The sequence below is a fragment of the Neomonachus schauinslandi genome, chromosome 15, assembly GCF_002201575.2.
Source record: "Neomonachus schauinslandi chromosome 15, ASM220157v2, whole genome shotgun sequence".
Lineage (NCBI taxonomy): Eukaryota > Metazoa > Chordata > Mammalia > Carnivora > Phocidae > Neomonachus > Neomonachus schauinslandi.
Genome location: NC_058417.1, coordinates 43544997 through 43570032, shown reverse-complemented (window position 1 = coordinate 43570032; position 25036 = coordinate 43544997). Strand labels below are relative to the sequence as shown.

Here is a 25036-nt window from a genome sequence, read left to right as displayed (position 1 = left end):
CATAATGCCTTGCATTTTAGCTCTGTACGTCTCATACTCTGGATGATGAGGAGGACAATGGAATCAATCCTTCTGAAATCATAATTCCTCTATTTACTTATCCATAAATTTCTCTCTACTTTTTATCTCATTTCCCTCCCATTCTCTCTTATCTCCTACTTATTTGTGACCAAGACCAAAAGGTGATTAGTTTTCTTTCTGGAAATTTTCCACCCTTTCTAAATGCCCATCTGTCTAATCCTCTGGGTCCCAAGGGTCATAGAGGTTTTGGCAATTACTAACACTCCAAACAGCCTTGGATTCTATTGACACAACACTCCAGATCCACAGGCCAGCTCACTTGCCAGACAGGAAGCCCAAGGTAGAAAGGAGGTATGATTTGGCCAGATGGCCACAACAAAGCTATCCTAGAGCTAGAAACAGGAAGCAGAACTTGGACTTGCCTGAGACAAAGGGGAGGGATGCTGCCCTGGCTTCTACAGGAGGGACTTACTCATAGCAGGGGTTTTTGAGGGCCTCTGGTGGGGAGATGTACATGTATGGTGACATGGGCTTGTCCACGAAAGCCCCGAAGCCAATCCGCAAGTTACTGGTGAGCTTGTGCATCTGGGAGGCCAGCTTGGTGCCTAGGTTCTGGATGCTCGACAGATCATCCTTCATGGAGTAAGACAGGTCCATCAAGTAGTAGATGTCCACAGGGTAATCCTCCACTTGCCGGACTTGGATGGAGAAATTCTTTGAATCATCTGGAAGCCAAGAGGATGTTAGTTTTTCTCCTTTTTCTCCCTCTAAGACTTCATAAGTGGATTTGGACACAGTTGAGATGATGTAACATCTTGATCACATCAAACTTGAAAGCCCTGGTTCCTTCTCCTCTCCCTTTGTCATTCTATTCCTCTTCCAACTGCTTGATCCTCTGATTATTAACCTCTTTTTTTTTTTCTATTCTAAAATTCTCCACCCTTTCTAAATGCCCATCTGTCTAACTCTCTGGGTCCCAAGAGTCACAGAGGTTTGGCAGTCACTACACTTCAGACACTGTAAAAGGCAGGAACTCTGTCCCATCCTTCTCTGAATCCCATAGCTCCCATCAGATGCTTTGCACAAGGAAGGGACTTGGTTAAATCTTCTTGATATAATTGGAAAGTCTAAATCAAAGCTTCAAAAAGCCTGTCCCATAGCCTAATCCTTCCTCCCCTGAAGGTCTCCTGACCCTATATTCTCTCTGCCCCTGTGCCCCTGCCCCAATCTCACCTGGAAAGGGGGCTTACAAGTACAAATTGCTTTCTCATCTTTTATCTCATTCAATCTCTCATTGAGATTTTATCTCATTCAAGCCTCAACACAAAGCTACCAATTTAGGTAAAACAGGCATTGGGGGAAAGAAGTAATAGACATTTCGTTGAGTTCCTACTATGTTAGAAGGACTAAGTAACTTGCCCAAGGTCAAACAGCTAATCTATGGGACAGTTAAAATTCAAACTCAGATCTGCTGATTTCGGGTTCCACTACCTTCCATTTTCCTGCATTCTCCGGCCCACACTGCCCCTGACATCCTTCTCTTCCCACCTCATTTCCATTGCAAGCTACTTCCCCAAGGTTCAGGCCTCCACCTTGTGCCCTATGCCCATCTGTCCAGGGTCTCTCTCTGAAAAGAGCCCCCTCCCTACCTGGCCGAAGCCGGAGTGCAATCCTCTGAGGGGTGACTTGAGTAATCTGGGAGCTGTCTCCGGAGCCCTTGTCGCTGAGGGGTCTGGCCTCCAGGATGTGGGCCTCACTGATGGGGAACTCGATGGACTCCAAGGCACAGTTATCCTTCAGCAGATTCTCCTTCAGATTACAGCGGGGAGTGCCCAGAGGCAGGGCCTGTAAGACAGGAGCCCCAGGTGAAGCCCTGTGGTTGGAGCTCTGTGGCTCTCTGCCTCCTGCAGGCTTGGCCGACTCCCAACAGCCTCCAGCCCACCCAGCCCACCCTCTGGAGCTAAGTCAGCAGAAGTGAACTCAGGGTGGTCCCTCCTAAGATAGCCCATTGTACAGAAGGGGGAAACTGAGGCACCAGAAAGGTTGGGTGAGTGCCTGTTCATGGATTGGTAGTTAGGAAGAGGGTCAGTATTATAAGATGCCTGTTATACCAGCAGTTTTCAAACTGAAATGCACCCCACATGTGAGTCCCCAAAATCAGTGTAGAGGGTCCCAGCCATCAATTTATTCAATAAAATGCAATTGAATAGAATAGAAAGTGTTAACACATATAAATAGTAAAAGTAAATACTGTTTCGTGAAACGTTTATATATTCTGAGTTGGATATAATACATGCAGATATACAATGTATTTCTTTCTCTAGGTCAGGGTCAAACAGGTTGGAAGCCACTATGTTAAGCACTGGCTGGGGTGTGAGATTCCTGAGGGCAGGAGCTGTCCCCTCTCTCTTCCCAGCACCCACCCCAGGAGTCACCACAAAGGTGGGAGGGGGAGCAAGGACTGGGAGGCAGCAGAGTTGGAGCTAAGAGCATAGCAGCAGACTGGCAGAGACTACATCTCAGCATTGCCTCTTGCTAGCTGGTTCCTAGGGCATGTCACCGAAGCTTCCTCAGCTATAACATGAAGATAATAAAAGCCCACACTCACAGGGACGTTATGCAGGACTAAATAAGATAATGCATATAAAGATTTATTTATTTATTATTTTAGAGAAAGAGAGAGAGTGGGGGGGAGGGGCAAAGGGAGAGAACCTCCAGCAGACTTCTCCCTAAGTGCAGCTCAGGGCTCCATCCCAGGACTCTGAGATCATGACCTGAGCCGAAATCAGGAGCCGGCCACTCAGCTGACGGGGCCACCCAGACGCCCCAAGACAATGCACATAAAACCCATAGTTTAGTGCCTGCTGCAGGATAAGTGCTCAATAAATAAAAGCTATTGTTTTTGTTTTGTTTTGTTTTTTTTAAAGATTTTATTCATTTATTTGAGAGAGAGAGAATGAGAGAGAGAAAGCACATGAGAGGGGGGAGGGTCAGAGGGAGAAGCAGACTCCCCGCCGAGCAGGGAGCCCGATGCGGGACTCGATCCCGGGACTCCAGGATCATGACCTGAGCTGAAGGCAGTGGCTTAACCAACTGAGCCACCCAGGCGCCCAATAAGAGCTATTGTTAGGAGGTGCTCTATAAATAGCTCCTGGATAAGTTAGTTATGAATAAACTCCACAAGCTTGGGCAAATCCCATGATGCCAGGCATGGACCAGAGCCTATCTTATCACTTCACTTTAAGATTCCTCTCTCACCGTGGACATATGGAGTCCCTTCCAAACACCCTGGTGTATATCTCACGGTTCTCCAGAGCTCTGTGTGTGTCTACACCTGAGCACTGAGTAGGAGGCATGCTGCTGGAAAGAAAGCCGGACACAGGCTCCACCCTGGGTCTACCACTAGCTAGCCTTGTGCCCTCAGACTCATCACTTCACCCCTCTGAGCCTTGGTTCTCTCACCTGTTGGGTAAGGGGGTTAAGGTGACATGGCATTTTCAGCCCTTCCCTGCTCTGACATCCAGCACATTGAGCCAGCACTGTGTGGGCACAGTCCATGAGAGTTCCTTCCTTGCCAGGTTGGGCGGACTGGCCAGAAAGCTGGAAAACTCTTCCCTGGGCCTGTTTCACAATATTTAGGCCTTCAGGCTCTCAATCTTCGCCTCCATCCCTACCTACCCCCTCTCACAACCGTTTCCAGAAGTCAGCTGAATAACCCATACCAATACCCCAGGAAAACTGGTGGGGTTTTTTTTAAAGATTTTATTTATTTATTTGAGAGAGAGAGTGCAGAGCAAGAGAGAGAGAGAGAGAACATGAGTAGGGGGAGGGGCAGAGGGAGAAGCAGACTCCCCACTGAGCAGGGAGCCCGATGTGGGGCTCCATCCCAGGACCCCAGGATCATGACCTGAGCCGAAGGCAGACGCTTAACCAGCTGAGCCACCCAGGCGCCCCAAAACTGGTGTTAACATTTATTGAAAACTCACTGCATGTCAGGCTCTGTGAAAAGTGCTTTATGTGGATTCCTGCAACCCTCCCGCTTACGGTTCTCTCATGCTGGAACTATTATTATTATTTTACAAGTGAAAAACCTGAGGCTTGGAGGCTTCACAAATGAGGAAGCCCATCTTACAAGAAAGATATCTAAGGCTTGGAGAAGTTAAGTAACTTGCCCAAAGTTCCAGCGCTAAGAATGGCAGAAGTGAGGTGCTAACTAGATTGTTTGACTGAAATGATCCTCATAAAATGGTAGTTTGTATTAAATGCTGTGTAGAGTGAGAATCGAGGCAGAGAAACAGAAGTATACAAGCAATGGCCCCACAAAGACCACACCTGAGAATGCCCAGTTAGGGAACAGAAGGCAAGATGGGGATGTGGAAGATATGGGAAGGACAGAGAACGCTCTGCCTCCTTAGCCCCTGCAGGTGACTGGTAGCCATATTTCCAGGGGAGGGATTTGGCCACAAGGAACCATCCATGCTCAAAACATCAGGACTCCATAGCCTAAAACCCCTCCTGATACCCAAAGTCTCTCTCCCTCTCGTGCCCAGCCCTTGTCTGATAGGCTGAAAATCTTACCCAGGTGGGTGGGAACAAGAAGACCAACGGTGCTATAGACCGAATGTCTGTACCCCCCAGAATTCAGATGTTAAAGGTATTAGGAGGTAGGGCATTGGGAGGTAATTAGGTCTTGAGGTGGGCCCTCATGATGGGGTTGGTGCCCTTAGAAAAGGGGTCCCAGAGAGCTCCCCGGCCCCTTCCACCATGTCATAGCAAAAAGACAACCACTATGACACAAAATTTGCTGCTACCTTGATCTCGGACTTCTCAGCCTCCAGAACTGTGGAAAATAAACGTTTGTTCTCAAGCCACCTGGTCTATGGTATTTTTGTTATAGCAGCCTGAATAGACTAAGACAAACAGCATGAGGACTCTCCTGGCCCTGGGGAAAAAAGCTTCTGGAAGCCAGCAGCTTCCTTCTTTCCCGCTCAGCTTCACAAGTATGAGGTGGATAAATGGCATCAGCAATGGGAAACAGTGCCTAAGACTTAACCTTCTTGGGCTCAAGAGATTCCAGTGGGGACATCAAGCATCCTCCAAGTCTCCAAGGGAGATGAAAATGCCCTCCCTGCTCCCAGCCCTGGCCAAGGACAGAATGGCAGAGGGGAGAACTTGTGGGCTCGTGGAGTTTTTGTGCCCAAAGTGCTCTTGCTGCCCCTGCTGGGCTCTCCCAATCCTTCTCCCTCAGAAAGCAGTCTCCTATCACAGCACTCCCTAGCTTATCTCTGATTCCAACTGCCCACAAAGCCCTGGGGAGAAAACCTTCCCAAAAAGGCAATGACTGGATAGACCAAGATGCATGGAGGAGCTGATCCTTTCCAGGACTAAGACAGATGCTGAAGGGGAGAGAGAAGGGGAGACCAAGAGGCTGAATGACAGCAGCAAGGCCACTGTGTATCTTTGAGCTGCATTGGAGAAGGGAGAGAATGTTCTGGAGGGGGTTTCCTGACTCCCTGCTTCCTAACATGACAGTGCTTATTACAAGAAGGTTTGAAGTGCTAAGCCCTGCTGACAGTCCTTATGCTTTGTTATGAATTTCCTTAGAAATATAAACACTAAGAAACAAAAATTCCCTCCCTCCCTCTATGGTCACTGACATCAGAGGTCAGGAACATAACAGGCCTGCTCTTCAGTCATGCTCTCCCTGAGAGCCTTCTGTCCCAGAAAGATACCAAGGCAGTGACCTCAACACACTTGGGCAACATTCCCTTTCTTAATAACCCAGACTGGGAAGGTAGAGGAACGTCTCTAGGTTACTCAGAGAAACAACTAGAAGGAGGGAGGAGGAATGTTAAAGTCCTAGTTCCAAGTGAAACCGGATGTGACACAAAAAAGGGCAGAAATAACCAAGACCCAGGGGAAGATCCTGAGCACAGAGGTGGGAGGTTCCAGCCCACGCATGGTGTGAGCTGAACCCCCTCCCTCTCCTGGGAAAGTGATGCATGCTATTAGTTCCATTCTTCATTCATCCCATTTTGGACATTGGGAAAGTAAAGCATGAAAAACTGTCATTATCCTACCTATCTCACAGGCTTAGTCAGGGGGTCAAATAAGACTGTGAACACGAAATGCTTTCAAAATATGAAAAATCTCAATATAAGTGAAATATACTCAAATCCTTTTGATAGGACATAAACAAATAAATGCATATAGAAGCTGACTCTTTTCTACTATTACCATTAAAATTACTACGATTATTGCATACTCTTTTCTCGGAGGACAAGGGGCAGTAGGGTCTGCTACTTATTTTTCCCCCAGAGAACCTCCAACCGAAATAAATTAACATTGTTTTCTTGATGGACATCCAGTGAGGACAAGAAATTACAAGAGCATGCAGAGAAGTGTGGAAGGGACAGAAAGAAGGAGAAGAAAAGAAAAGCACTTTGATTTATGGTTATTGGTATCTATACCCTCTTGTATATGGGAGGGAGCACTTTCAATGTTATACTTTTATTTTTACAATAACAAGTTGAGCAAAACTCTCAAGATAAACACTTAAACTCTGGATTTAAAAAAAATAGAAAGAAAAAACAGCAGAGAAGTGAGAACAAAATTATGTTGTGACTAAAAAGGAATTAAATAATGGCCCCACACCTGTCCCCCACAGATGCAGAGAAGAAATAAGTCACTCCTATTGGAGTCTTCTACTTGGCTAGACCCAAACCCATTCTTCTTTGTTCATCCTTGGCTGTCAGGCCAAGTGTGAGCTGGTACACCTTCTGATGTGTATTCAGGACTATGTAAGAATTCCTAGTATTTCCCTCCATCTTAGAGTCGCCAAATTTAGTAAATATTTGGGACATACTTATATCAAAACTTATTTGTTGTTTCATTCAAGTTTAACTGGGAGTCCTATACTTTATCTAGCTGCCTTAACTCCACCTCCTTCCACCATGACCCCAGATCAGCCCCTTTGATCAGCAGTATTTGCCAAACTTGCTATCATAACAACCCATTCCGATGCAAAAGGTCTGGGATCCATCCTGGGAACCTTTCCATTTAACCAGCACCCCAGGTGATTCTTACAACCAGGCAAGTTTGGAAGGTTCTAGATTCCAACATGGCACCAGTGAGGCCCAAGACCATGAGTTGAATCTCTGTGTGATCTTGGCCTCTTCGCTACATTCACAGCCCAGAGGCAACAACCCCCTCCCATATCAGTATGTAACCCCACCCCCTATGCAGATGGGCCCAAAACTGCACTCATCCACTTTGGCTATGTTTTCCTATGACCGGGCCAAGCACTTGCTATACACACCCAGAGCTGCTGTCCTCTAAGACCAAGGAAAAGCTGAGCCCAACCAGTTGTTTTTCCAGACACTGCCAACCCTGCCTGAACAGCCACGGTAGGGGAGGCAGAAGCAGAGGGCCCTCTAGGGTCAATTATTCAACAAGTCACATTCAAAATGGCCCAGGCAGTTCACTTCTGGTTTTTTAAGTCAATGGCCAAGATACTTTCAGCAATTAAACTTGGCCTGTGCAGGGGAAGCCCTCAGGAAAAGAAAAAACAAAACAAAACAAAAACAAAAACAAAAAAACAGCGGTCATGTTCAGGTTACAGCCCAGGATTCCCACCTCCCACTCCTCCCCAGAGGAGGCTGGCTGACACGCTTTGCCCCACACTGGGCTCCTCCTCTATCTCTCCTCCCCTCCTCCTCCTTTCCCAGAGACAGTTGTAGTCATTCACTAAACTCGTGGCTTCCCCCACTTTCCTGTTTATATTCCATGCTCCCAGAGAATATCTTATTGGACCTTCTACTTCTACTCATCAGTTTTCTTTGGTCCATGATGCATCCATTTCCTCTTTGACTCACCCCACCCCCTCCCCCATCATTCCTAGGCAGGTCCCACCTTATGCTTTGATCCTACCCTGCACCTTCTCCCCCATGTCCTCCCCTGGTCTGCCCCAGAGGACAAAATACACCATGGTCATCTATAAATCTTCTACACTTGCATCTCCAAAATCTGGTCACATGGCTTTGTCTGGTTGGGCCTCCACATACTTCAGCTACAGGGCTGGTCCCTGTGCCGATCAAAAGGTGTGACAGACACTCCAAGAGTGTGTTTTCTTTTTCCCCAGACTCCGCTCAGCCACACTTGCCTGCGTTTCCTCTCACTCTGGGTTGAAAAGGAGAGAAAAGGAACCGGGAGCATCTTTGGAGTGACCCTTCTCCCCTGGCTACCCATCTGCTCCAGCCAGCTTCAGGCCATCCAATCCAAGAAGCTCTCCCACCTTCGAGGATGCAGTTGCAGAATTCCAGCTTCCTTACAAAAGCAGCTTAACGATATTATGATGGCAACCAAGGGAAGGAGGATATGGCAACTGAGAAGGGAGGAGGCCACCTCACACTTGAGTGGCGAGCTCAGCCCAGAGGGGTGGAGAACCTGTGGGGGTAGAGGGGATGGACTGACCCACCCCCTCCCCACCCCTCACTCGCAGCCCCAGGGAATGTTTCATCTGCTAAATGAAGTCAATGTGGCCCAGATGTTGGGCAGCTGCCTCTGGAAACAGTTCCCGTGCTGAACTGTACAGAGGCAGAGTAGTGTGTTGGGCTGACCTCCTGGCAATCCTCCTGTCCGGGGATAAACACAGCCTCCCAGCTCCCACTCCCTGCCCCCCCCCACACACACACACCCCACGCTCCCACCAGCCTGCCAGGGAGGTTGCCTTTTTAGGAAACTCAGCAGATTGGGAAGAGAAGCAAAGAGAATGAGGAGGCTGGATTGGAGCAGTCCTAAAACTGCAGAGGGCAGAGACGTGCTGTTGTGACCAAGAGGACGCCTCAGGTAGCCCGGAAGCAGCCTGGGCCAGGAGTTCAGGTAACCACCTGCTGGAGGCCCTGGCCAATGACTCAGCCTCAGACTCTGTAATCAGTGGAATCTCTCCAGCCACACTCACCCCCCGGCCCTCACCAGCTCCAAATTCCCATCCCGGACACAAACATAGCCATTCCCTCAGACACACTCATTCCCTAGGGCCCCAGACACAACAAACCCTCTGCCTAGACACAACTAGCCCCTTCCTGTCACCCTCCTAGCCTCACCAAATTGGCCCAGCACCTTCTCTCATTGACACTTAAGAGAGGGAAGGAAGGAGGAAAATAAAAGAGAGAGGAAAAGGTAAAGTTGTGGGGGCCCAAACTTCACAGAGGAAAAGAGAAGAGAGCCTCTGACTGAACATTCCCCCACCCCACACCCCCGCCATGGAAGCTCAAGATTTCTCCTTTATTTGCCTTTTAAAAACTCTGGGATGTGGGTGCCTGGGTGGCTCAGTCAGTTAAGCATCTGCCTTCCGCTCAGGTCACGACCCCAGGGTCCTAGGATCAAGTCCTGCGTAGGGCTCCCTGCTCTTCAGGGAGTCTGCATCTCCCTCTGTCCCTCCTCCCAGTCATTCTCTCAATCTCTCTCTCTCTCTCTCAAATAAATAAAATCTTTTTAAAAATTTAAAAAAAAACCTTCTGGAATGTTTGTGAGCCAGCATCCCTTCTATACCAAGAACCCTCTGCTGCCTCTCATTTTGACACCTGAAGCCCTGCTTCCCTGGGGCGCTCCACCCTAACAAAAAGCAAGCAAAGTGTGGTAAGGAGGGACAATGGCTACAGTGAGACCAGGAACCTAACCAAAATTGGCTCATGCTAGGGGGCCACACAGCAGAATCTGGAAGGCATTCCCAGCAACAACCCCATGGCAGCTCACTTTGACATCCATCAATGGGAAGGCTTCACCCTAGCTTTACTCAGAAGGAACAAGGGGCTTGTGTATTTAACAGGAAGGAGATGCCCCTCTGGGTCCATTTCTGCACAAAAGCAGCTGAGCCTGGAGAAGCAGTAAGGTCATATGTCTCCTTACCTCATCCGAGCACCAGGCACACACGGGACTCACAGCCAGACATTGCTGGCAGGAGCGGACACCTCGTGTGGTACAGATGTTGGACACTGCAACAGAAACAAAAGCATTAGCACCCACTTGGCCTGAACAGGGTAACTGGCCTGCCCCATCCTTCCCAACATCCCCAAACACCCAGATTTACAGCTCTCAGATGCACACAGCAGGTCTGACCATACCCCGGACATTCACCAACCAAAGGCTGTATGGTTAGGAAGAAAGAATGAGAAAGGTCGGAAGAAACTCATCACCACCCTCATTGATGAGGCCCCAATGATGACAAGTGCTGGAGCAAGACCGAGCCCTGGACCCTAAGTGTCAGGTCATAACTGACAGAAAGGTTTTGATTAACGACTCGTTTGACACCTACATTGTGCATAGGAAAATCTGAGGCCCAGGACAATGCAATGTGCCCTCTCTCCAATTATTCTAGTGATCGCTTCACAGCCCCTACACGGGGATCCAAGGCCCTGATGCACTAACATGAGCACACAGCCTAAATATGGTGGGGGGGGTGGGGGCAGGGAACGTTCCACTGGCCAGGCAGGACAAAGCAAATCTTCTGAAACCTGCTCAAGCTTCCCAATACATATATCTTCGGGTCAAGGTGTAGAATGGTCCAGGGACAACTCCACAAATGTCAGAAAAGCCTGAGTGAGATAAGCTGGAAGGACATGGATTGGAGCTGAAAGGCCCATATTTGAATTCGGAAGGCTCTTTTTCCTAGCTGCGTCGTGACCTTGAGCAACTCCATTAACCTTTATGAAAACGGTAATATCTACCTCACAGGATTTGTGCACTTGGTACATTACAAAATGCCATTCAAATGTGAACAGTCTTCACATGGTCAAAGGACAGAGAAAAAGCTGGGGGGAAGAGCAGAGACAAAGAGAGGGACCAAAATAACCCACAGAAGCTGAGCCAGGAAGCAAACCCCACGCACTTGCTTAGACAGAAGCTCTCATCCTCCCTTCTTCCCCCAGCCCAGGCTTCCTGGGCTCAGCCAGGTAAACCTCCTCTTTCTGCAGTGCCCCCAGGAAGGCCTTTTCCAACATAAGGAACAGACTGAGAAAGATACATTCCCCCTCATGATCCAGGCCCTTCATCCAATTTTTTAAAGCAGTCCCTTTGCCCCCAGCTGGTAAGACCAACAAATTTATTTTTAGGGAAATCAGCCTAATAAATGGGGTGTTTTCCAGTGCCCCCAAAACTTCTCATCAAGCTGAATGTCTCAGTCCATTTTACTATAGTGTGACTGAACTCCCTTCCAACATCTAGACAAAACATGCCCAGAAAATGTGTGTGTATACACACACACACACACACACACACACTATTGTCGAGAAAAATTATCCAAAATTTGGAAATAGGCAAAGGAAATACCGGGTGTCCTTTCAATGTAACACAAGGTGTGGACAAGTAGACCCACCATACTTATGGATTACCTGATTTTCTAGGGGTGTATACCATTATTTGACTTCTAGTGATTAGGATATTTTATAACTCTGTAAGGGTAGAGGTTACCTTGTAGAAAACCAGTAACAGTGGAAATGGGATTCTTGATAAGAACAGTGTATATGATTCTTGTCCAACAACAATGCAAATAATTTGGTAGCAAAGGTACCTCTGAAGGGTAGGGTTTATTGCCTTGTAGAACATTAACCAATTTCAAAACTGTCATAACTAATTTCAATGTTCTTTTGACCGACCAACTATAAATTTCCCTTCCCTGAATTTTCTAGAGATTTTTTTTTTAAGTAATCTCTCTACCCAACGTGGAGCTTAAGCTCACAACCTCAAGATCAAGAGTGGCACGCTCTACTGACTGAGCCAGCCAGGGTCCCCTCCCTTCCCTGAATTTTCTTTGAAACTAATCTTAACATCTTACTGCTTCCCTCATTAATTAAGTTGAATAAATACTTTGACACAAGTTCACGTTACATTTGTATGGTAATCATACTTTTAACTCTTTAAACATTACATCTTAATGATATACACCTCAGAGCCTCATTAGAGGTCAGGGGGATCTAACAGAAAGCGTAGGCGCCCAATCAATAGACTGCAGTCCTAACTGAGTCACCACTATTAATGAGGCCTTAGGCGAGTCATTTAACTCCTCTCAGCCAGTCTCTTTGCTCGACAATTCCTAACATATTACAATTATTCGTCTATCTGTCTTAACAACACTGCCACCCAATAGATTTTAAGCCCCATAAGGCCTGCCCTGTTCAGCCCAGGCCAGCCCAGGCGAGCCCCAGTCCTTGCTCAAAGCAGATGCTCCATAAATATATATTGGAGCAAATGAAGAGGCATTGGACTAGATCAGTTTTGTTTTGTTTTTTAAGCAACCGAGCTCATGTCTCCAAATTATGCATGGAATTCCAATATAAGACATGCAAATGGGTTGAAACTGTTCCTCTGACAATTTAAACTTTCATTGTTCTCCTAAAAACACCAGAATCATATGTGGAATCCTGGAAGCCCCAGACTTCCTCAGAGCTTGAGTCTGTCTCGCTTCAAAGGCCTTTCCCAACTGCACAATTCTGCAAGTGGGGTGCTGCTACCAGCCCATGAGCAGTGACCCCCGGGCCATAGCCTCTGACGTGAACTACACCCTCACCGAGCGAGCATGAGGACTGTGAGGTGGGGAATTATGGCAGCAGTTCCCAGCCTGGCTCTAAGGTTCCAAGGCCACCTCTGAGCTGGGGCAGCCCTCAGCCAGGCACTGTCTATCTATAATGGAAGAAAGGTATCCCATCTTCCCAGAGCTGCTGGCTTCAGAAGGCCTCACGGTTCAGATCCCACGACGCACCCAGGAGGCCTCTTCCACCCCTGCAAGGGCCGCCTGGCCATGTCTCAGTTCCCAGTGGCTCTTTTCCCAGCCAGATGTGAACATAGCCCCCCCCTTACTGCCTTACTGAAAGAGCTCTGAGAGGAGCAGAGCCTGAACTATTTTAGGTCTCTGCCTCCCACCTTGAAGTTTTCATGGGAATCGGCATCCAGGGGGGTAATTCTGGACATAAATGCCATCGATTTTCACTGGGGGTGGGGAGGAGCAGAAGCACAAGGAGATGTCGGGAAGAGTTAGAAGAGAGGACCATGGGAGGTATGGGCACATCAAATTATCTCTGCAAACTTTTTCCCTGTCTCTCCGTTTTTCCATCCATTCATCCTCAAATTAGCATTTATTTGCCTATGAGTCCTTGACTTGTAGCCACAATAGAAAGCCTTGCCAGATGGGAAATAAATAACAGCAGGCCCCCTCCCAGTGAATGGGCAGCCCCTGACCCCAGAAGTTGAGACAAGCTGCTGGGATTTGTTCTTTAGGGAGTCGTGTCAGCCAGTTCCCTTTACCTCCTCTCTCAGTGAATCACAGGCTGATTTCGTGTGAACCAGCCATCCCCCCCCATGATAACCCCCACCAAGACCTGCCACCAAGGGCAGGTTCTCTGGATTGCAGTGGCTAAAAGGGACTGACTCATCAGAAGTCTCTACGCCTGGGCCATGCCAATTCAATGAGCTGCAGCTCTGAGGCCACCCCTCCTTCCTGAACATGTGGAAGGAGTTTGGGCTTCTGTTTCCAGTCATTCATAAGGCTATGTTTCTGCTTAGCCTCAAGGGCCCAGACTCAGCCCCGCTGGAAAAGGGGTGATCCTCATCAGAACTTTTGTCATTGAAAAGAATTAGCCACCCCCACCACCCATTTCCTCCCACGGTTTAGCCAGAGCCAGGAAACAAGGTGGATCGGCCCTGGTCCTCACGGGGTGGCTGTAGGGATTCAATGAACCGATCCCTGTCAAACTCTGGGCCCAAAGGGCGGGCACACAGGAAGGGCTCACTACAGGCAGCTGATGCTCCAGTAGCTCTCATTGCTATTGTGTCTGCCCTCGCTGTTTTTATCCTGAGTCCCCAGCTGTTTAAGGTAGGTGGGTGTTTTGCACGATACACACGGCTGAGCGTGCCCTGAATGGGGCGGCGGTGGGAGCACAGAGCCGGAAAGCACCCGATGAGGGTAAAATGATCAACTGTCAGACCTAACTTCTAAATGGAGTCAGGAAGATTAGTGTTCAAAAATCCAACCTAGGAGGGCTGGCAGGGAGGAGGAGGCCCATTAGAAAAGCTAGACAAGACTGCCAGAAAGTTTGCCTGGACAGCAGAAGGAAAGGTTGTGGTTTGGCACATCAGCCCAAATCACAGAACCAGAAGAGAGACAAAGGATGGGAAAAATGGAGGGAAAAAAGGGAGGGAACAAGGAAGGGAGTTGGAACAAGCGGAAGTCATAATGCGTCAATGAGAGCTATTTTGAGGACGTGCTGTCCAATGAGACAGGATGTCAGAAAGCAGGAACGGGCCACCCTAGTGAGGCCACGGAATTTCAGGAGAGCGCTAAGTCAAGTGGAGAGGTGTTTAGTGGGAAGGGAGGATGATGCACACTGCATATACTACAGACTATCTTCCTCTCTGCCAGAGAGGAGTTCTGGCCTGGGTTCCCTTGACTGGTCACTTCCTAATTAGGTCCATGGGGACACCGGGTGACTCAGGCCATGCCTGATCTTCCATTGCAGTCACCTGGCTGAGTGAGTCATCCAAGAACAAAACATCTCATGCTCACTGCCATATGGATTCACAAGTGGTTTCTTCCAGAGCAGGCTGCTAAGAAAATTTATTTTATTTTTTTCCTTCATTACATGTAGCAGCAGCTCAGTAATCTAAGGAATGGGAAGGAGACAGGAGAAGTGGAGTTCAAGGTAACACATACCTCTGAGCACAAAGCTCCCGTAAGCATTACTCAAAATGGCAGGCAATCCAAACGACCACATTTCACCATACCTAAGACTATGGATGTAGGATGCATCCTAATTTCAGAGATTTAAAAAAAAAAAAATTGTTTTAAGCACATCACAGTTAAATATGGTATGTAACATCAGAAGACATTGGTGTATAATTTGCTTCCACCAATATTAAAATGTGTTATGGGTTGAATTCTGTGCCCCCAAAAAGGTATGCTGAAGTCCTAACCCCCAGTACTGATGACTGTGACCTTATTTGGAAATAAAGGTCTTTGCAGATGTAATCAAGATATGGTCAGTAGGGGAGGCCCTAACCCAATATGACGGATGTCCTTGTAAGGGGAAAATACCATGTGAAGACAGACACACAGAGAAAATGCCACGTGATGACAAAGGCAGAGATCGGAGTAACCCAACTGGAAGGCAAAGAATGCCAGAGGATCAGCCACCACCAAGAGATAGGAAGCAGCAAGGAAGGATTCTATCCAGAGTCTCAGAGAAAGCATGGTCTTGCTGACACCTTGACTTCAGATTTCTAGCTTCCAGAGAGAATAAATTTCCATTACTTTAAGCCACACTGTTATAGCAGCCCTAAGAAGCTAATACAAAATGGGTTTGCATTTCCATAGCATATATGACATGATTTTGAGGAACATTGCCCTGAAATACTTTGCATGATTGAAAAAAAGCCATCCTGGAATGAAAACTGCTATGGTTAATCCATCTATAGATAATGGGAAAGTGGGTACTTTGGCTTTATACTTTTCTACTAAGGTACATCAGTGATGTTGGCATTCATTCATTCACTTACTCAACAAATATCCATCAAGCACCTACCTGTGCCTGGCATGCTCCTAGACACTGGAGGCATGTGGTTGAAACAAGCCTCCTACTCTGTGGAGCTTAAATTTTAGCGCAAAAAAGAAGACAAAAAAAAATACACTACAAAATACAGTTTCAAACAGTGGCAAATGCTTTTTAAAAAGAAAACAGAGCTAAAGAATAGCATCAATGAGAGGAAGGAATCCCTTCTAGAGAAGGTGGTCAAGAAAGGCCTCTCTGGACCCGAATAGATATTTTTCCAAAGAAGACCTACAGGTGGCCATCAGACACATGAAAAGATGCTCAACATCACTCATCATCAGGGAAATGCAAGTCAAAACTGAAAATGAAATATCATCTCATATCTGTCAGAATGGCTAAAATCACAAAGGAAAGGAATAACAAGTGTTGGCGAGGATGTGGAGAAAAGCAAACCCTCGTGCACTGTTGGTGGGAATGTACATTGGTGCAGCCATGGTGGAAAACAGTAAGGAGGTTCCTCAAAAAATTAAAAATAGAAACGCCATATGATCTAACAATTCCACTACTGGGTATTTACCCAAGGAAAACAAAAACCCTAATTCCAAAAGATATATGCACCCTTATGTTTATTGCAGCGTTACTTACAGTAGTCAAGACATGAAAGCAACCTAAGTGTCCATCAATAGATAAGTAGATAAAGATGTAAAACACACACACACACACACACACGAATATTGCACAGCCATAAAAAAGGATGAGATCTTGCCAATTTTTGTGACAGCATGGATGGACCTAGAGGGTATTATGCTAATGAAATAAGTCAGACCGAGAAAGACAAATACCGTATGATTGCACTTATATATGGAATCTAAAAATCAAAACAAATTAATGAACAAACAAAAAGCAGAATCAGACCTGTAAATTTAGCAGAGAACAAAGTGCTGTTTGCCAGAGGGAAGGGGGGTAAGGGGTCGGGCAAAATGGGTGAAGGGGAGTGGGAGATCCAGGCTTCCAGTTATGGAATGAGTAAGTCTTGGGAATAAAAGGTACAGCATAAGGAATATCGTGGATGGTATTATCGTAATAGCACCACCTGGTGACAGATGGTAGATACACTTGCGAACACAGCATAATGTACAGAGATGTCGAATCACTATGTACACATGAAACTAACGTAACCTGTGTCACCTGTACTCAAAAAAATTTTTTTAAGAAAAAAAGACTTCTCTGAGTTGATATTTCAAGATGATATGAAGGAGTGTGTCACAGGAAGATCTAGGGACGAGCATTCCAGAAAGAATCCCGACAAGTGCTAGATGGACCTCAGCCCGTTAAAGAAATAGCAGGAAGAGAGAGGGAGGAGGAATGAGGCAGAGAAGGGGCTCGAGTAGTGGTCAGGGACCAGAACACACGGAAGCTATAACCACGGAAGGGAGCGTGGCTTTCATTCTCCACGTGATGGAAAGCCACTAGGGGAGTCTGAGCAGAGGTGAGCAGAGAAAAGATCATCCTGGCCACTCAGAGGAAGGCAGACATAAGGGCAACAAGACAAAAAGAGACCAGTTAGGAAGCTAATACAGTAATCCAGGCAACAGATGGCAGGGATTTGGATTGGGAGTGCAGCGGGGTTAATAGTGTGGTCAGACCCTAGTTACGTGCCAGGGCCTTACTGATGGATGGCATGCGGGGCAGGGCAGAAAGACAGGATGGATTTTGTCCCCGACAAGTGGATCCCCTTGGACAAAGTTCAAATGTTTTGATCACTGGCCATACCCTTTTCACTGACTCTTCAGCCAGTGGGCCCTGCCCTTCCTTGTAAGTGAAGCCAGATCACACCTGGTGATCATCTCCAACTGGGTTAATTCGGTAGCCATGTGCAGGACACTGCAGAAGGCCCGCCTCGGACAGAGTCCTGTCTTCCATATGGTTGTCATATAAAACGAACACCCAGTCCCTGAGCAACACCGTGGGGCAGCGGAGGTAAAACCATGAACATGATTCTTGTGTAACAGTGGACGTGGCGGGGAAGACGTGCAGAGCCGCAGGCGGATCTCAAGTCCAAAGACATCTGTGCTATTCTGCTGGCTGTGTAACCTCGGGCAGGTCCTGTCATCTCCCTGGGGTTCAAAGGTCCAGTGACTCTTTCACTTTCTATTCAAGGACTCAGAATTGCTCCCTAGTATTTAACAGGCCTAATGCAGCCACATCAGCCAAGCATGGGAGACCCCAAACCGCTGCTTCCTTTCCCCATGCTCCCAAATATGCACCTAATCCTTACCTCACTCGTTGTTAGGATTAAATGAGATAATTTAAGCGGAAGAACCACCTGCGGTGGTGGCTCAGTAAATGCTGGCTTCCTTCCTCCTTACCTTCACTCTAACTGCTTCCTGCCTTGGGAATGCCCATCCCCACCCCCACCACAGCCCCGCCTCAGGGTCAGACTCCCCAGGCCCTCTGCATCTAACAGGATATGCTGAAGAAATCATGGGGCCAAAAGACAAGAGCCCCCAGGACTAGACCCTACCAATGCCCCGAAACTAGCTGGATGGTCTTGGGCAAGTCACTTCAACTCTCAGGGTCTCCCCTTTGTGCTTCTCTGTAAAGCAAACAGTGTTGGATTAGAAGATCTTCAAGGTGCGGCCAGCCCTGGGAGGATATATTCCAGCCAGAAAGCATCACGGATGACTAATGCTCTAGGAGGCCCAGCATCCCAGGGCCCAAGACCCCTCACATACACACAATGCACAAATGTCCATTTCTTCCTAATAGCTTAGTGGAGACTTGATTCTCCAGCTCTGGAAAATTTTATCAGCACGGGCCCCACCTCCCATCTGACTCACTCAGTATAGAGAAGAAGCAAACCCGTACCAAGCTCTGTTTGGGGCCCGGCCCAGCAGTGCCCTATTGATGACCTCCTTGGCATCCAGCACTCCAGTTCTGCTACTTCTCCTCCTGCAGTTGATGTCTGGTGGGTATGGAGAGCAGGCAACGGCGATGCCACCAGTCCTCGTTGCTCCCCACCCCACCCCATCCCCCACTTCCTATCTTGGTAGGAAGGCAAATTGCTCCCACCATTTTGGAAGACAATTTGGCAAAACCTATTAAAATTTAAATGTAAAATATTCATGTCCTTTGACCAAGCAGCTTCAGTTCAAGAAATTGAGCCTGTAGAAACACTTGAACAAAGGTGCAAACAATGAACAAGGCCATCCCCTGCAGTTTTATTTGTAGTAGCAAATAACTGGGAATGATCCCACTGTCTGCCAACAGGGAATCAGTTAAGTAAATTTTGCTACATCCATATAACAGTATGCGTGCTGGCTAGAATTGTAACTCTTAGGATAAATAATGGAAAGCTACAAACTGACATGAAAAGATGCTTAGGATATATTATTGAGTGACAATGATCCTGTTGTGGATGATCTTACTTGAGAAATAACAGTAAGGATAAATAACTGTTTATGGTGATATATATAGGAAAAAAACTAGAGTAACTGTCAACAGCACTTATCTTAAGGATAAGACTACGAGGGACTTGGTACTTTCTGCATTATTCTATTTCTGCATTGCTTGACTTTTTTTTTTTTTTTACACAACAAACTGAATTACATTTACAAGCTAAAAGAAAATTAAAGCTGATTTTAAATGTCCTCTGTCCTGTCTCACTTTCTAACCTGGCATTCATCTAAATGTAGGCTCCCCAACCATGGGTGGGTCTCATAGGCCCGGGTTTCTCTATCCAAGAATCCCAGTTAGCAAAGAAATTAAGGTTGACTACAGGGACTTTTGAAGTGGTTACTGGATGTGCCTTCTGCCAAACTTCTGGAGCTCTCTTCCGGTGCAAAGTTTTTCAAGGCTGTTTTTAACTATAGACCTCCCTTTTCTTTTTCCCCAAAGAAATCTTTACCTGGAGTTCCATGTTACGAATTAGTTAAAAGAAAAACTTCTCCACTTGAAGGTGGGGAGGAGCAGGTGTCCCTGAGACACCAAGTGCCTAAGGCCCAGGGGGAAGATGGCTTGTGCAAAGTCACCCAGCAAATTGATGAAAAAGCCTGCACAGGTGGGAATAGAATATAGGTTTCTCAGTTCCTGACCCGCAGCTCTTTTCACACCTGAGGTTTGGGTTTTTTTCTGCATGAAACGAAGTGGCTTTTGTAAGTTTAAATAATAATAATAATAATACAAGTTTAGGTAAGGGAATACAGACACACATAAGGATTATTATGTACACAAGGAAGAAAATCTGAATAGAACACATCATCTGATTAATAGTGAACATGATGGGAGAACAGAATTAAAGGGGAACCAGCCATTTTACTCTCCAGCATTCAACTTCCTTTAAAAAAAAAAAAAAGTTCACCTCATTCTCTCCTTGAGTGTTGGAATGTCTTCACCAACCGAACTAAGAAATGATGGGGAGAGGGAGACTAGTCTTTTTGTGACAATGTGACTGAAAACCAGAAAGGAAGACTTGTATTTTCAGAGATGCTACAAAATTTTTTTAAATGTAGAATAGCCCCAGGTTTACTTAACAGCTTCTGGCCCCAAGGATTGTGACATACCATATTTGGCCACAAACTACGCATTGCTTTCCAGACCAATAATAAAAGTGCAGTTTGCTGCAAAATCCTCTCCAATATCCTGAAGATATTACTACTTAGCACTTGGGAAATCAAATGGCTTATACATGGCCCAAATGCATTTATCCAGTTAGAAAATTTAGACACTGAAAGCTGCATCCGGGTTTAACTGATATAGTCCCCCTGCTTTCAGGGTAACTGTCTCAGTACCCGTGAAAGATGAAGTAGCCTTGGATAAACCCTTTGCTTTCTGATACACACAACAACAGGGGTGAATCTCAAATGTGTCATGCTATGTGAAAGAAGCCAGACTTTAAAGACTACATGCCCTATGACATCATTTATATGACATTCCATAAAAGGTGGATCCGTAGGGACAGGAAACAGATCAGAGGTTGCCAGGAACTAAAGGTGGGGATAGGGCACTGATAACAAAGGAGCTCAATGGGGAACCTTTTGGGGTGACAGAAATATTTTGTATCGTGATTATGCTGATGGTTACTGAACCAAACGTGTGTCAAAATTCAAAAAACTGTACACCTAAAAAGGATGGGTTTTATTGCATGTAAATTACACCTCAATAAACCTAACTTTAAAAAGAGTATTCCTGGAGATACTGTGTGCATGGGGGGAACAAAAAGGGAGATTTTTACACTTTTTTTTTTTTTTGGCTAAAGAGTTTCACATTTAAATAAATGACAGCAGTTTACACAGGGAGGATAGGCCGTGTCATTTTTCTTCTCCCACCTGCATTGCCACTCACGACCTGAGTTCCTTCAGGCACAATGATCTTCCCATTCAGGATAGGGCCAGGGTTTGGGGGAAGGGAGGGGAGGCCATGGGGTGAAGTAGCAGGCCAGCTCTGTGGGCATCAGAGGGGGCTGGGTCAGGCCAAGTGGTTTCTCCCTGAAGCTGCTCAGTCATTCCTCAGTTAATTATCTGTCTGCTGATTCATGAGTTGTGGTTCCTGTGGGCATGCTTCCTGGCTATTTCTGCCAACAGAGGCAGAAGGATTCGTAGGGCTGGGAGGGGATGATAACCAGAGATCCTGAATGGGGTGGGGAGTTGCAGAGGAGGAATTTCTATTAGGAAATTCCAGAGTCATATCCAGTCTCCCCCTCCTCACTGTTGCCTCCTTGCCCCATCTGATGCCGTCCCCAGGAGACCCCTACCATTTGCAGTTTTGAGGTGGGTAAAGGAGGATGTTTCCCTCCTGTGTGTCTCCTCCCAGGAGAGGGAGGAAAAGGCAGAGAATTCACAGAGGATCCCCTGAAAACAGAGGTCTAAGGCACCACAGTGCAGAGATCCAAATTCACAAAGAATTCATGATCTCAGCTATATTCTAAAATTCTCCAGAATGCCCAGATGGAGCACTTGAGGATCCTCTGTGAATGAATGCAGATATTCAAATATTGGGTTTCTTACCAATGAGGCACATCACCTCTAGATGCCTTCTCATAGCGTTCCCTAGGATTTATTTTGGCTGCCAAATGTCTCAGGCACCAGGCCTAGAGCATTGAACAAAATGGACATGTTCTTCTCCTCACAGAACCTGAAATCTTGTGAATGTCTTTTACTTTCCTCTTTCCCCAGAGGCAGAACTTAAGGTTTTCTAGTCGATAAAGCACATGTATGCGCCTCTTCCTCCCTGGTCTCTTCTGTGTGGGTTCTTGCTGGGTGAGAGGGGCTGAGATATGCCAAACCACCAGTGGGGGAATGTCACTTAGGTGTGGGAGAAGGGGCCCCATCGGTCTCATTCCACGAGCCCAGGTTGCACTCATGTATGAAGCAGTAATAGCTTGTCTCCAATACACAGTAGATACCATGGATAAGAATAATGGCAATAATACATACCACTTATTGGATGCTTATTTTCTAATTAGCACAGTCATTGAAGTATTGTTTTCTCCACTTTACAGATGAGGAAACTGAGGTCCCAAGAGATTAAGTAACTTGCCTAAGGTCACACTGCCAATAAGAGACAAAATCAAGAATTAAACCCACATCTGGCTGGCTTTAAACCATAACTGTCCCTGGGGCACCTGGGTGGCTCAGTTGGTTAAGCGACTGCCTTCGGCTCAGGTCATGATCCCGGAGTCCTGGGATCGAGTCCCACATCGGGCTTCCGGCTCAGCAGGGAGCCTGCTTCTCCCTCTGACCCTCTCCCCTCTCATGCTGTTTCTCTCTGTCTCTCTCTCAAATAAATAAATAAAATCTTAAAAAAAAAAAAACAACCATAACTGTCCCTTTCCCCAGCCAACAAGCCTTCCTGCCATGTCTCTCCAGGCAGAGGGCTTCATCTGGAGAGTTTTTAGGATATAAACTCAGGAGGAGAAATTAGCACTTCAGCTCAGAACTAATCAACTTAGATGGTGACAGCAAACAAAACTTGTTATCCCTTAGGTCTCAGGTTAGAATACAGACTTATGTAGGTGGAAGCCACAAAACCCAATACCTCCTGGGTGAAGTTAAAAAGATCGTCTTTGGACATAAATTCCAAAACTCAATTCTACTCTCAAACAGCCTCTCTTCTCCCCATCCCAGACTCTCCTATTCTGGGACAACCTCTCTGTGCCACCACCCAGCTCTCTCTGTGTCCCTTCAACACTGTGTGTACCAACACCCCTCTTCTATTCTCCTACCACCTGCTTCCCCAGGAATCTGACAACACCTGCAGTCCAGCTACCAATCCTGGGGGAGGGGATTCAAATATAAACTGTTCTTACTGGGGGCTTCTTACTCTGGAGATCTAACTCTAGAGCCCATGCTCTGAAACACTACTCCAACCTGCTTCTCAGAAGGAGCCTGGGGCTAGCTCAGTACAACTCGTCATACAGCTGGAATCATCCCAATCATAACGACGAATCTGTGAATAGATCTCCCAAAGGATATGGCAAACTAGAGTATGTCAATGCAGTGGAGTCCTATATGGATCATTACAACTCTGTATCAGATCAACAAAAAATACTAGGAGTGAGGGGTGGAGGGACAGACACCAAAATAACGTACACTCTTCATCTTCACTAATATTGAAACATGTGCCATGCTAGGCTCTATCTTATGTTATTTTACTTTCTTCTAAGACTATAGGAAAATACAATGGTTAGACTCAGAAATCATTCAAAGTTCAGAAAGCTGTAGAGGTGAAAAGAAAAGCAACTAATGTTTTAAGTTCACGGGAGCAGGCATCTGGAGGAGACAGCTCCACTGCCCCCATTAACATCAGGCAGCATTTGAACTGCGTCTCTAACACCTCCTAGGGCACAAGGCTGGAGATCTGTATTTCGGTACCATGGTCATCAGGCTGCTCACTGTAGGCTGAAGATATCAGCTGACCTGTTTGAGCATCTATCACAGGGGAAGCTTCAGCAAAAACAACTTAGCCCCCTATATATTATCTGTAACTCCTCCACCAAGACATCATTCAGAGATTGTGGTGATGGTTTCATGGGTGTACATGTATCTCCAAACTCATCAAGTCATATACACTGAATATATAGGGTTATTTGTATGTCAATCATACCTCATTAAAGTGTTTTTAAAAGATACTGTTGCCTTGTCCTGTATAATCTCTTACACACACAAGATCTTGAAGGCAATCATCAAAGTATTTCTGAATAGCTATCTTTGATAAGGACTTAGTAAATCTTAACTTTCTTAATGCCTTCTGCGGGATTTAAATTGTCTTACAATGAGTACTACACTTTTCATTAAAAGTACATATACGCACACTTGTGCGTCCCCGGCAGGGGAACCAGAGTTCTGTCTGGGAAGGTAACCAGGGCTCCGGAAGGACCACGGGCAGCATCCCTGCGCTGTAACCTCCTCTGCCCCTCCACCCGCTCCCCAGCACCAAGGAGGCTGAATGCCGACTGTCTTGGCATAGGGCGTGCAGCAGCAGGAGAGACAAAGCCAGGAATCCAAGCCAGTTCCAGGGACCCTTCTTGTGGCTCCTCGCATACACTGGAGGTTTCTCGGATGCGGGGTCGTCCCGGCAGCAGAGGCACGGCTGCCACCCGGACACTGTAGGAGACAGAGCCCTCGCCCTGCTCCGAACCGCTCCCGCGGGAAGCCACCAAGGAAAAAGACTTAAAGAAAAGAACTTGGGAGAAAGTGTAACACAGAGGGTAATGTCGAGAAGCTGGCACACCCGCGCGCGCACACACTCTCGTCCGAGCAGCTACAACCACATCCCTCTGGCAGCGCGCGGGAACAGCCCCGGGAAGCCGCAGCTCGCCGTGCCCACCGCGGCCAGCCGGTCTCCGCAAGCCCCAGACCACCTGCGAGGCGCGCCGCCCGGGAGATGCGCCCGCCACACCGCACGCGCCCAGGCCGCCCCGGGAGGGCGCCTGACTCGGCCAAGGGCTTCGACGTCCCGGAGCACCCGCCCCGAGCTGGCCTCTCACGCCTGTCACCGCGGGGCCGGAAAGGTCCCCGGCTGCCGGCTCCGGCGGCCCCAGCCTGGCCTCGCGCATTCGGAGCGCAGACGCGCGGGGCCGGCCCGCCGCCTGCCCGGCTCCAAGTCCGCCAACTCGGGCTGCGGCAGGATGCGCGGCGCGGATCTCCGGGGGAGCCGCGTCCCCGCCGCGCCGGAGCCTCACTCACCTCCGCCGCCGCCGCCCGCCAGCGCCCCCAGCACCAGCACCGCGGCCCACAGCGGCCGCGCCCGCATCTCGTCCGCTGCCGCCGCAGCGCCCGCCCCACAGTGAGGGGCGGCGCCCGCGGCCACTTTTCCCGCAGCGGGAGCGGGGGAGGGGACGCGGTGGGCGGGACGTAACGGGGCGGGCCGTCGACTCGCGCTTCCTCCCCTCGCGCGCTTCTCCGGACCCTGCGCCGGGGAGGGGGCGGTGGGAAACCGCGGCCGCTCTTTCCCCGCCTCGCCTCCGCCCGCAGGGA

At 47.6% G+C, this 25036-nt stretch overlaps 1 protein-coding gene across 1 annotated transcript in view; it reads right to left on the bottom strand.

The window, feature by feature from the left end:
* Window positions 1-24812, bottom strand: part of ITGB3 (integrin subunit beta 3) — a 45482-nt gene extending 20670 nt beyond the window's left edge. The window contains exons 1-4 of the mRNA XM_021678391.1: window positions 24746-24812; window positions 9931-10016; window positions 1671-1866; window positions 494-746 (exon numbers count right to left, since the gene is read on the bottom strand). Of these exons, the coding sequence (XP_021534066.1) occupies window positions 494-746; window positions 1671-1866; window positions 9931-10016; window positions 24746-24812 (602 nt within the window). The remainder of the gene's footprint in view (window positions 1-493; window positions 747-1670; window positions 1867-9930; window positions 10017-24745) is intronic.
* Between the last annotated feature and the right edge of the window lie 224 nt (window positions 24813-25036).